General features: G+C 37.8%; 1 protein-coding gene across 1 annotated transcript in view; it reads right to left on the bottom strand.

The window, feature by feature from the left end:
• Positions 1-549: 549 nt before the first annotated feature.
• Positions 550-13,902, bottom strand: part of LOC111158531 (beta 3-glucosyltransferase) — a 116,170-nt gene continuing 102,817 nt past the window's right edge. Inside the window, exons 14-15 of the mRNA XM_022520626.1 lie at positions 13,361-13,505; positions 550-1,041 (exon numbers count right to left, since the gene is read on the bottom strand). Coding sequence (XP_022376334.1) covers positions 874-1,041; positions 13,361-13,505 — 313 coding nt within the window. The 3' untranslated portion in view covers positions 550-873. The remainder of the gene's footprint in view (positions 1,042-13,360; positions 13,506-13,902) is intronic.

The following is a 13,902-nucleotide window of genomic DNA, read 5'->3' as shown; positions in this document are numbered from 1 at the left end:
ATTTAATTCACTCCTGAGACTTACACAGAGCTCACTGACTTAAATAAAGCATGACAACACTGTTTTTAAATATCAAGAACACTGTTTTCTGGCAGCATCCAGTATACTTTTGTGTTACAAGTAGGTCATAAAGATAGGGCTTCAGGGAGAAATAGAAACACAGATGAACCTCTAAAGAAAGAGAAACCTCGAGCAGAAGACTTCTTATTCTCTTTTTATGAGGCACAAACAGAAAAATAGATAAAACATAACAACCCTGATGATAGATTGCGGGGGACTTCATATCTCGACTTTTATGTTTTATGAATGATATTTAATACAGCATTATTCCTGCTGAATAACCAGAAAATTTGCATCATCAATAATACGGTTAAAAAGTTCACTCCATGGTAATATCCATGTCAACCAATGTTACCTCTTCTACATAAAACGTGTGTGTGTATATAGTACACAGAGAATATATATGTCTAGAGCATACATATAAACACAGTCATGTCTTCCAAGTCTCAAGCCCATCTGACACTTTACAATGAAGAGAGAAAACAGGAATGAGACTTCTGGTACCATTTATTTTTCTGTGACAGTAATAAAGCTGCTGTATCACAGCTTGGAAAATACACAGTAATCATTGTATATTACAGTAACTGTATAATGCAAAAGCAAATGATTTTTTTCCCAGAAAAAAAAAAAATCTGTCTTCCCTATGACTCTGCTTCCTCCCCCCTCAAAAATACCGTATACGTAATTTCCACCTAACGTCAGAAGGCTTCCCGTGCCCATGGCCCGTGGAAGCAGCATGGTCACAGCTCAGCAGGAGGACGCCTGTCTCCACGTCTGTCTCCGACGCAAACTGCGCTCCCAGGCCGGCTCGTCTTACAACTCTTCCTTCAAGCCTTTCTGTGTCTCTTGCCTGGCTTTGTCTTCCTCCCTGGGCGCCAACCATGTGAAATACACCTTTACTGGATCAATGTTCCAGTGTTTGTGAAAGGATATGGGAACTTGGTGAGAAAGGTAGTCCCTGGGGTAATCCACGGGCCGAGCCTGCGGGAAGAAGAAAAGAGAATCACGTTCCTCTATTTGCTGAAAACAATTTTGCTTCAGCACAGCATTATCTGAATTTATGAAGTGACTGCTTTTCGCCAATATTTGATATTGCTTATGAGAATGTAAAAGCAAAAAAGAAGATCTTTTCTACTACCCTCTCTCTGATGCAAGGCTCTTTGCTTTTGTATCTCCGATTACTTTAATATCCCAAATATACCACTTTTGGCTTCTGTGTTCCGTAGTCATGCCTCTGGGAGAGTTCTTAACCATGGTAATAGATATAAAAAGCCTTCCTTGGTCAGTCATTCAAGGGACTATTATAACTTCTGCAAAAGGCAGAAAAATTGCTATTTCTCAGGCCTCTCTAAAGAAAGTGGCCATACCTGGAATGTGTGTGTGTGTGTGTGTGTGTGTGTGTGTGTGTGTGTCTGGGAGGGGGGGCGGGGGTGAAGAGTTCCCAGGGGCTCCCCCTTGCCTGTCCACTGCCCTGACATGTAATTAGGTGTATCTCTCAGAGCAGGAAAATGCAGAGCTCATCAGGAATCCAGGAGAAGCATGAAGTAACTCAGCACTCACTTCCCACCCAGATACCTAGTCTGATTCCAGAAATGGCAAGGGAAACATTGAGTAACCAGATGCAGTTTGCAAGAGGGCCTAAAAAGTTTTTGCATCCTCATCACTTCAGGATTCTCTAGAACTTACAAAATGAAGTTTAAGCAGAATTAGACCTAGCCTAGGATGGCTGAGATTGAAGTAACCTTCAGAGTATAGAAGGAAAGAGAAACTAGACACTATTTTTTTTTCTCTAAACAAAGCATCCACCTTTCTCTCAATGCTTATCTTGTTTATAGATTTATATAGCCCATCTGTGTTCTCTAGTAACTCACTGACTTATCAATACTAAAACAGTCTTGGCTTTATTAAATCTAGATAGGAAACATTTTGAAAACAAGTCTTCTCTAGGCTAGTATTTTATTATATTCTACTTAAATGCTTGCAGTGAATACTTATGTAAATCCTCTTAAGTGGTTTATAAAATACCTTCATTAAATTTTATCTCATTCAGCCCTTGAAACAACCTTGCAAGGTGATCAGAGTATCCTGATTGATCTTCAGTTTATAGATGAGGAAACTGGAGCTCACAGAATTTATAAGTTTCTTAGGGCAACAGGTCTAACACCTATTGCACTGGGGACAAGAGCAGGTGACCAGCCCAGCTCCTAGTTCAAGCAGGATGCCTGCAACTGGTCCTCATTCCGTGGCCACAAGCCTGGTCCACCAATGGTGCCTCAGCTGCCCTGACCTCCTTGGGGGACTTTATCCTGAGATGGCACAAATATCCTGCTCCAATGAGTGTTAATACCTCTGCATGGAAGTTCAAAATGACGGCGTGGGTTGGGTGGAGAACTTCCATACTAACCATGCATTGTCCTTTAAAGATTCTAAGTGCTCGTGGAGTTAAAAATCTAAGAAGGCAATTTTAAAGGGAGAAAGTGAACCAAAGACCAACAATACACGCTAGAATAATGTCTAACAGACTTGAGCAACTTCTGAGTGTCAGCTAAGGAGATTCAAATGTGATATCCTGCTTGCAAGGCCCTCTGGGAGTTTACTGGCCTGGAAGAAACCCCAGGGAAAACAAACGCTCAATTTTGTTCTCAGACAATTCCACAAGGCTCCCAGAAGAAAGAAAGAAAAATCGTGGAAACAAATCTTGAATCGTTTTTCACATTTAAAAATGAACTCTCAGAGACACAAATGCATCTCACAGGAAAAAAAGAAATCCATGCTATCTTTCCCTCTATTAATGCGGATTCCAGAAGGGACTGCGGTTGCACGTTAGCACAGGAGTGAAGAGCTGGTTTACAAAGTATTAGAATGTGCTAATCACTTCTGGCAAATGCGGTTTTGGAAAAGAACAAGATGAGCCTAGCGAAGTGGAATGTGTCCACAGAGGCATCTGTAACACCAGGAAGTCTAGACGGACTCTGATAATCACATTTCTGTGCCCAAAATGCCAAAAGGAAGTGGCGAACAGGCAGGGTTGGGTGGAGGGGGAAGGCCTTAGGAACAGACATGAAGCATGATGGGAAGCTGTACGCAGGAGAGAGACGGCATAAGATGCATGGAAGGACGTACATTGGATGAAATCAAAACTTAATCTGTAAATATTACACACACTGAACAGTGCAAAAAACAGATTAAATTTGTATTTGCTTAGACAAATACAACTTTTATAGCTGTATTGACATAATTTACATACAATTCACATACAGGCATGGTAGTTTGAAAACTTTTAGATTTCCATATCGATCCAGTTTTAGAAGACTACCTACGGTCATTCCCCCAGAACTCCCTGCCATGCATTTTCAGCCAATCCCTACCCCAGTGGCAGCCCCCGGAGACCACTGATTTGCTTTTTCTCTATAGTGTTGCCTTTTCTAGAAATTTCTTATCAGTGGAATCATACATTATGAATGTTTTGAGCCTGGCTTCCTTCACTTAGCATTGCTGCATGTACCAGTAGCTCATTACTTTTATTGCTGAGCAATATATCACACTAAGTGGAAACACCATACAAACAACACACAGTTATCATCACACAGCTTCCATGGGCCAGGAGATTTGGCAACACATAGCTGGGACCTCTGCTTCATGGTCTCTCACCAGATCGTAATCAGGACGTCAGCCCAGGCTCTATAATCTCATCTGAAGGCTCAAGTAGGAAAAGATGCACTTCCAAGCCCAGTCAGTAGGTACTGGTAACACTCAGTTCCTTGCGGGCTACTGAGCTGAGGGGCTTCACTTTCATACCCTGTCCCCTTGCAGCTTGCTTCAGCAAAACCTGCAAGCCCGGAAGGAAGTAGGAGCGTCTACAAGGAAGATGGAAGTCACAATCCCTTGCAGCATAATGACAGAAGAGACATCCCATCACCTTTGCCATATGCTTTTGGCTCATACTCCAAAGAGGGGAAAACGCAGGGTATGAATTATCAACAGGAGGGGACCAATGAGATCTATGTCATAAATTGCCTGCCACATAGATGTTTAATTTTTTTTAAAACTGCCAAAACGTTTCCAAAGTAACTATATTTTATATTCCCACTAGAGGCCCAGGTCTGTTTGCTTATAGGCATTCTATACATGTGAATTTAGCTTGCCTCTCCCTAATGACTAATCATGTTGAGCATCTTTCCATGTGCTTAGTAGCTGTTTATGCATCTTCTTTAGAGAAATGTCTGTTCAGTCTTTTACCCAGCTTAAACTCAGCAGCTGATTTTCTTACTGAGTTGTAAAAGATTGTTATATATCCTGAATTCAAGTCCTTTACCACAGACATGATTTACAGATACTTCTCCCAATTTATGGGTTTTTTTTTTTTTCATTCTCTTAAGGATATCTTTTGAAGAGCAAAGTCTTAAGTTTCATGATTTCAATTTATAAATTTTTCCTTCTATGGATCTTGCTTTTGATGCCATAAAACTTTGCCTTCACTAAGGTCAAAAAGAACTATCCCTATGTGGTTTTTTTTGGCGGTTTATAATTTTATCTCCTATGTTTTGTACGATGATTCATTTTGAATTAATATTTGTGTGTGATGTGAGGTTAAGTTCCAAGTTCACTTTTTGTATGTGGAAATACATAATTGCTCTAGCACCAGCTGACCTGGGCCACTTCTCCCCTGGATTGCTTTGGCATCTTTGACAAAAAAGAGTTTATGACAGGGTTTATTTCTAGACTCTCTATCCTGTTGCATTTACATTGATGTGTGTGTGTGTGGATGTGTGTGTGTTTATCCTTCTACTACTTGCATCGTCTTGATTATCATAGCTTTAGAGTAAGTTTTGAAATCATAGAACTGTAAATCCTCCAATTTCAACCTCCTTTTTAAGAATTACTGTGTATTTCCATATAAATTTTAGAGTCAGCTTGTTGATTTTGACAGAGAAGCCTGCTATGACTTTGGATATGGATTGCACTGAATCTATTAATGAATTCATCTACTGATAAATTTGGGGAATGTGGGGAAATATAATTTCCTGTAAAAAAGCCCTATAGCCCACAAGAAACACTTCACATTCCATTTGTCTAGTTAACTGCTCAGATCCCAAAGGAGAGTAAAACTTCCCTTATCTCTTGGAGAGGCCAAGGGTTATATCCCTGAACTAGGTCCAGAGGGTAAGCCCCAAGGTGCCAGAAAAACCTGAACACTTTCCACCCTGGGATACATTTACATTTCAAGGAAGAATAAGGGGTGTATTTGCATACCAAAATGCTGAAGTAAGAAAGCATTTCCCTTTAGAAACAGAGGAAACAGTTTTTCTTTGTCCCTTGCTGATGGGGTATCACACCACTCGCAAGCCAGTTGAATTGGCCCTCATCCTACTGCCCTGGAGGTAAAAACTAGGTCAAAGGGGCAGTGGGAGTGGGAGTGGGGGCAAGATTTGCTTATTATTTATTGTGAGGTACTTAATGTAAAAATCTATCTCTGATCCAGAACACTTCCTTTAGGAATTCAGAATAAGTTAATTTTAAGTGAATAAGATGAAATAATAAAATTCTTGTTTTAAAAAAGATTTTATTTATTTATTTGAGTGAGAGAGAAAGAGAGCACAAGCAGTGGGAGCAGCGGGCAGAGGGAGAAGCAGGCTTCTGCCAAGCAGGGAGCCCAGTATGGGACTCTATCCCAGGACCTGAGATCATGACTTGAGCTGAAAGCAGAAGCTTAACCAACTGCGTGCACCCAGGCATCCCAGTATTTTAAATGGTATTACAAAATCAATGGAGAAAATTGCAATAGCAATAGTGAGTCTTCCAATCCATAAATATGGTACAGATCTCTTCATTTAATTAGATCTTAATTTCTCTCAGCAGAATTTTATTATACAGTATACAGTGTAACTCCATTTTAATTTATTCCTGATGTATTTTATTCATTTGCCTGCTATTTTGAATGACACTGTTTTCTTCATCTTCAGTTTTTGTTTTTTTATTTTTTTGTCAAAACAACACAATTGCTTTTGTGTATTGATCTTGTAGCCTATAACCTTGTTAAACTCATCTATTAGTTCTGGTAGTTTTTTTTTTTTTTTTAAGATTTTATTTATTTATTTGACAGAGAGAGATCACAAGTAGATGGAAAGGCACGCAGAGAGAGAGAGAGAGAGAGGGAAGCAGGCTCCCTGCTGAGCAGAGAGCCCGATGCGGGACTTGATCCCAGGACCCTGAGATCATGACCTGAGCTGAAGTCAGCGACTTAACCCACTGAGCCACCCAGGCGCCCCAGTTCTGGTAGGTTTTTTTTGTTTTTTGTTTTTTGTTTTGCTCCTTTGGTAGATCCGTAGGATTTTCTACATACAAGATAATGTGGTCTGTGGATAAAGACAGTTTTACTTCCTCTCTTCCAACTTGTATCCTTACTATATATATATGTATACATATATGTATGTGTATATGTGTGTGTGTGTGTGTGTGTGTGTGTGTGTGTGTGTAAATATATATATTTTTTCATCTTATTGCACTGGTTAGAACCAGTGAATAAAAGTGGTAAGACAGACATCTCTACCTTGTTCCCAATTTTGTTATTTTGTATATTCATTTCATCAGATTGAGGAACTATTTTGTTGAGAGGTATTTCTTCTTTTTTTTCTTTTTTTTTAAATCATGAAGTGATGTTAGACTTTGTCAAACATTTTTTTCTGTGTCTATTGAGAGACTCATGTGGCTTTTATTCATTATTCTACTCATATGGTATATAACAATAATTGATTTTGGATATTAAACCAAGTTTGCATTCCTGTGATAAATGCCAGCTTGTCATGGCATATAACCGCTTTTATATATCACTGAATTCAGTTTGCTAGTATTTTGTTAAGGTAAGGATTTTTCCATCTGTGTTCAAGAGTAATACTGGCTTGTAGTTTACTTTTGTCATATACAATTTTAATTCCTGTTACTTTTTTAGCAATATTTTTGGAGTGATTTTCTAAATTCTTGTTCTAGGGATAACAATATGCACCTTTTAAATCTTTATTTATTTATTCGAGAGAGAGAGCATGTCGGAGGAGGTGTGGGAGGAGCAAGGGGAGATAGAGAGAATCCAAGCAGACACCCTGCTGAGTGTGGAACCTGATGTGGGGCTCCATCTTAGGAGTCTGAGATCATGACCTGAGCCTAAACTAAGAGTCAGATGCTTAACTGACTGCACTACCCAGACACCTCAACAATATGCATCTTTGGCATATTAAGCTAATATTGGCCTCATAAAATGAATTGGGAAGTAGTCTCACTCCTTTAATTCCATTCCATCAGTGTATGTAGGTTCAAATACTTTTTCTATTTCTTTTTTTTTTTAAGATTTTATTTATTTATTTGATAGAGATCATAAGTAGGCAGAAAGACAGACAGAAAGGGAGAGAGGAGGAAGCAGGCTCGCCGCTGAGCAGAGAGCCCAATGCGGGGCTCGATCCCAGGACCCTGAGATCATGACCTGAGCTGAAGGCAAAGGCTTTAACCCACTGAGCCACCCAGGTGCCCCTCTATTTCTTTTTAAGACAGTTTTGCTAATGAGTGTGATTTAAGAAATTTCTCCCATTTCTTTAAAATTGTCTAACTGGTTAGCACAACTTTGGTAGGATTTGCAATGATGTCCCCTCTTTCATTCCTAACTTTGGTAATCTGTGTCTTTCTTCTTTTTCTCTTGGGCAGTCTAGCCAAATTTACCAAATTAGCTGCTCTTTCCAAAATAAATCATTTTTGGCTTAACTTGATTTTCTATGCTGTTTTTCTATTTTCTATATTGACTTGTGCTCTAAACTTTAATATTTCTTTTATTCCACTTAAAGGTTCAGATTTGAATATTATTTTGCTTTCAATGCAGATGTTTAGAGATTTAATATCCTTATCCATTTCTAGTATGTTTAAAACTATACATTTCCCTCCAATCCCTACATATCTATGCTAAAAATTTTGTTATATTTTGTTTTCATTTTTATTCAAGATATATTCTAATCTTCCTTATGTTTTCCTCTTTGACCCAGGGATATTTTAAAATGTGTTGTATAATTTCCAAATATTTGGAAATTCTCTCATTTTTCTTCCATTGATATCTAATTTCATTCCATTGCTGGGAGGACATATTTTGTATGTTTTCAAACCTTTAAAATTTATTTAGACTTGTTTTTCTGACCCAGCATGTGATCTATCCTTTAGAACACTGCATGCACACTTGAAAAGAATGTGCATTTTGCTGTGGTCAGATGAAACATTCCATGTCAGTTAAGTAGTTAGTATTCGTCCATTTCTCATTCCAATTCTGTCCATTTATGTTTCATGTATTTTGACAATCTGTTAGGTGTACATATACATTTATAATTATTGTATCTTCTTAATATATTGACTTTTGGTTATGAAATGTTCCTCTTTCTCTCCAGTAATATTCCTCTCCTTAAAGTGTATTGCGTTTAACATAGCCACTCAAACTCTCTATGATTAACTGTTTGCAGGGTACATCTTTTCCTATCCTTCTACATTCAACCTATTTGTGTCTATGAATCTAAAGTGTACTTGACTCTTACAGACAACGTAGTCAAATCTTGATTTTTATGCAATCTGACAATATCTGCCTTTTTTTAAAGATTTTATTTATTTATTTGAGAGAGAGAGAGTGAAAGAGAGCATGAGAGAGGAGAAGGTCAGAGGGAGAAGCAGACTCCCCATGGAGCTGAGAGCCTGACGCAGGACTCAATCCTGGTACTCTGGGATCATGACCTGAGCCGAAGGCAGTTGCTTAACCAACTGAGCCACCCTGGTGCCCGTAATATCTGTCTTTTGACTCAGGAGTTTAGTCTATTCATATTTAATGTAATAATTGATATACCTGTATTTTTATCATTTTGCCATTTATTTTCTGCATGTATGGTTTTTGTCCCTCTGTTTCTCCTTTATTGACTTCTTTGGTTAAACAATCTTTTTGTGTATATTTAATCCCTCTATTGATATTTTAAACTATATATTTTAAATCATTTTCTCAGAGATTTTTCCAAGGATCGCAGTATGAATCTTTAACTTAGGTTAATACTGACTTAATTCCAATAAAATCAATTGCTACAATATAGCTTCATTTCCTTCTCCTTGTCTTTGCACTATTATCATCATATATATTGCATTTACCTATGTTATAAATCCAATAATAGGATTATAAATATTGCTTTAAACAATCTTATATTTAGGGGCACCTGGGTGGCTCAGTCATTAAGCGTTAGCCTTTGGCTCATGTCATGATCCCATGGTCCTGGGATCAAGCCGTGCATCAGGCTCCCTGCTTGGGGGGAAGTCTTTTTCTCCTTCTCCCATTCCCCCTGCTTGTGTTCCCTCTCTCACTGTCTCACTCTGTCAAATAAATTTAAAAACTCTTTTTAAAAAATCTTATATTTGTTAAAGAAATTGAGAGAAAATATGTTTATATAAATGCTTTTCTTCTTTTAATTATATATATGCATATACATATATGTATACACAAACACATACACAGTCTTTTATATTTTCCTCCATATTAACCCTATCCAGTATTCTTCCATTCCTTCCTATATTTTCTAATTACCATATGCCATTTTCACTCATCCCAAAGGATTTCCTTTAGTTTTCCTGTAGGGGAGGTCTACTAGCAAAGATCTCTCTCACTTTTTGTTTACCTATGGATATCTTTATTCCACTTTTGTTTTGGAAGGATAGCTTTATTAGATATAGAATCATTAGTTGATTGGTTTTTTTTGTTGTTTTGTTTTGCTTTTTGCTTCTGCCTTCAGGCTTCTATTATTTTTAATGAGAAATCAGCTAGTAACTATATTTTTTGTTTCTCTTTTCATTAGGTTGCTTTTAAGACTTTCACTTTTTCATTGTCTTTCAGCAGTTTGACTATAACATGTCTCTGTGTGATTCTTTTCATGATTACCCTACTTGAGCTGTCGAACCTTTTAGAGCTATACATTAATGTTTTTCATCACATTTGGGAGGTTTCAACCCTATTTCTTTGAAAAAAATTTTCTATCCAGTTCTCTCTCCACTCACTTTTTAGGACTCCCATTAAATGTATATTGGTATACTTTATGGCTTAAAGTATTTTAAAGTTCTGTTCATTATTCTTTAGTCATTTTTCTCTCTCTTCTTTGGACTGGGTAATTTCTATTGATCTGCCTTCAAATTCACTGTTTCTTCTGCCATTTCAAATCTACTATTAAGCCCACCCAGATAATTGCTCATTTGAATTATTTGGTTTTACAACTATAGAATTTTCATTTGTTTTTTTATGGTAGTTTCTATTTTTTATTAAGATTTGCTATTTGTTGAATCATTGTAATCATATTTTCTTCTGGTTCTATGAACATGGTAGCCTTTAATTCTGTGGCTATGATTTTATTAGCTTCTTGAAGTCTTTGTCTATCAACTCCAATATGTGGTCCCACTCAGAGTTGGTTTCTGTTCCTACATTTTTCCCTCAGTACATCTCTTTGCCTTGTGTCATGATAATTTGTTGAAAGTTGATTATTTTGAAGATGTATTGTAACAACAAATCTGTTTAATTTTACTACTTTTTAAAATATTTTATTTATTTATTTGACAGAGAGCTAGAGACAGAGCACAAGTAAGCAGAGTGGCAGGGAGAGGCGGAGAGAGGGAAGCAGGCTCTCTACTGAGCAGGGAGCCCGATGTGGGGCTCGATCCCAGGACCCTGGAATCACAACCCAAGCCAAAGGCAGAGGCCTAATGACTGAGCCACCCAGGCGCCCCAATTTTACTACTTTTTTAAGAAGTAATTTGCCTGGATTTACATTGTGGAATCTTTCTCACTGCAGTGTATGGCTATTGGTATCTCCACTTAATTTTTAGTTCTAACTTTTATCTTATAGCTTGGATTGCTAGGGGTCATCCCTGTGCTTGAATAGCTTAGTGGTTAATTTATCATATGGGCAGAGGTTATGCTCAAACCTTAAGCCCCTAAGGCTTCTATCTATGTATAGGCTGGAAAGCACATTCAAAGACTCAGTAGGTTCTCAAATATGCCTTGGATTTTACTTTCTTCTAGGCTCATCCAGTGTCCCATGTGCATGGTTTCCCAGTAGGCCAGAGAATTGTGGAGAGCTTTTCTAGCCCTGTTATTTCTCTCTTATTTCCAGGGTACAAAGTATTAAATTTCTGGCTAAGATACCCTTTACCATATCTGAGACTGCCACCTCTGGCCCAAAAATGTGCAGGTTTTTCTTGTTTCTTACCAAGTTTGACTATTTTAGGATTTTTATCTCTCCATACTCAAAACAAGTGCCCCCCCTCTGACAGCAAAGCTGCCATTTTCCCCAGGCAGGCCCATACAGATTAAACTGTTGTTGCTCTTTCCAACCAAGCTGGGGTGGTTGGAGAGGTGGAGCTTGGGTGGGGTGGGTGGGGGGAGACTTCAGGCAGAAAGGCCTCAGAAGACCTCATACTCTTCTCAATTAGCAGTTTTTCAGGAATAAATGCTTCTCAGTGCTTTTGGTTTATTTCCAGAGTCCTGAAATGAGTATTTTAACAATTTTATGCAGAGGATTCATTAGCCATTGCATGCTGCCATACCCACTGGTAGCATATAATTTTGAAAGAACAGGAAACCATATGCTCCAGATCCTTTGTTTTTAATAAAAATATATACTAGACATTCCTTGAAGCCCCCTTCTAAGCCTATGATTTCACAATTACCTCCCCTGACTAAAAAGAAGAAAAATGGCCCAGGCAATTTTGTATCTGAGACCGTTTCCAAAAGCCTACTCTTTCTCTAACTCTTCAGGGATCTTGGATTTGTATCTTTGCCTTATATGTGTTTCTCAGTATGAACAAATACACTGTTTGGAGCACTGTTCAAGCATGATAAATGGGAAATAATTTGTAAATCATCATAAACTCTCTAAAAGAGGCTTAAGAATTAGAAGATATATAGTGATATCTATAAGGGAGGATATGCTTTAAGCATATTTTACAATTTTGGAAAGATTTAAAATTTATTATGTGAATTAGGGAAATCAAGAGCTTTAAAGTCTGTGAAATTACGGTAATTTTTTTCATTTTTAAATTCTCTTCAAAGGATTTTTGCTTAAAGTATATTTTCCCTCTTTCTTTTTTTATCATTTTCTTTACTAGCATATTCTTGCCTTAGTGAAAAAGGCTGCTATAAAAATCTAATGCTGCTTTATTAACAATAATAAATCATTCCTCTTATACACCAACAGTTTTAATTACCCCTCCTTTCCTAGAAGCGAAACTCTATGAGATAGAGCAAGAAAGAGCAAGAGAAAATAACTTGCTTCTCTAAGTCATCCTGTAACACAACACATAGGCTTAAGATGAATGAGACCTCCCAAGGTTTTAAAAGATGGTTAAGTACTCATGACTGGTACCAAGAAAGAGGTTTCTCATACATTTCTTATTATGAAAATCTGTTTTTATTCTCCCTTATGGTCCTCAAGATGCAGAAATGGATTCTGCCTTTCTTGATAATGCAAACACTTTCTTTGCCTTGTTCAAGTTATTTCCTACAGTGCTATTTCTGTCATGTTCAATTTTCTATATTGCTATGATAGCATTTGCTACTGGTTACTAAATTTGACAACATATTTATTCTTACAACATCAGAACATTAACTGACCTAATTCTTAAAAACTACCAAAAAGAGTGCGGAGGATTCCCTTCTCCAAACCACAGTATGATGGTTTGGAGCACCAACCATCCCTGGCAAACATCATCTGAGACAACAACCCCCAGATTATATGCTTATTGAGATACTAAACTGAAGCTTAATAGTGTTTAGCCACCTAAGTTTAATAGCAACCAAAGAGGAGTAAGCCCAATAAAAAGGTAACCAGTGGACAGTGTAAAAAACCTAGGACAGTACAGAATTACATACACTTAGCATATATACAGCAGGAAATATTAGGTCATTCCTATAACTTCTAGATAGCATTTAATAATTTTAAAATGCCATCTATCTTTTAACTCAAAAATAGGGAGGGGGGACGGAGAGCAGATTTTCCCTGGTCCTATATTCAAGGACAATGATCAAACACCATTTTGTTTTCCAGAGGTTTCTGCCTTCTGTCTTCCTGCTGGGTATGGTACAGATCAACCCTCTGGACAAAGAGGTCTATTAAGGATGCCCCTCTGGGGCCTGTCCACATAGTTCTTAATGTGGTTTCCAGAAGAATATGTGAAGGGAATGAAGTAGGATCTTTAAGTGAGAAGAAAATCCCCCTCTCTCCCTCTGAGGTAAGTATAGAAACATTGTTCTCACCTGATGGAAGAGAGGGCTGTGTGTCACAGGGATTCCCAACCCACTAAAGCACATCCCTAGGACCATATCGTCGGGGGCATCATGGCTGTAGCAGCGACATTTACTGGCGAGAAGTCTCCTGATTGCTTCTCTGCTGAAGACCATTCTAGTGGGAAGCCAGAGCAGACAGAGAAAAGGGTTAGAGCAGCAGGTCCTCCAGACCTTTAATCTCAATAAAGAAATAGAGTTCAGAGGCCACATTCTTGATAAAGATGTTGACATCAGCAGTGTTTTATGTTTAATAGTTATTCTGGGGAAGATGTTTTGTGCTTTTGATGAAAGGAAAATTTGCTTTGAAGACGCCTATACATATCTAACAGGCAATTTTATTTCCTTATATAGTTTTCACAAATGAATATTCTACAATGTTCTTTTCCTAATCTGTCAATGGAAAATTAGAATAGTTCTTCAGTTTTAGCACTCTTAATGAGGTCAATAGCAAAATCCACCAACATTCCCAGCAAGTAGATGGGCCCATTAATACAGGTGATGACTGACAGTGA

The sequence above is a fragment of the Enhydra lutris genome, unplaced genomic scaffold (assembly GCF_002288905.1).
Source record: "Enhydra lutris kenyoni isolate GAN:26980312 unplaced genomic scaffold, ASM228890v2 scaffoldscaffold60, whole genome shotgun sequence".
NCBI classification, from domain to species: domain Eukaryota; kingdom Metazoa; phylum Chordata; class Mammalia; order Carnivora; family Mustelidae; genus Enhydra; species Enhydra lutris.
Note: the sequence above shows the minus strand (reverse complement) of the source record. Positions and strands in the feature narration are given on the sequence as shown.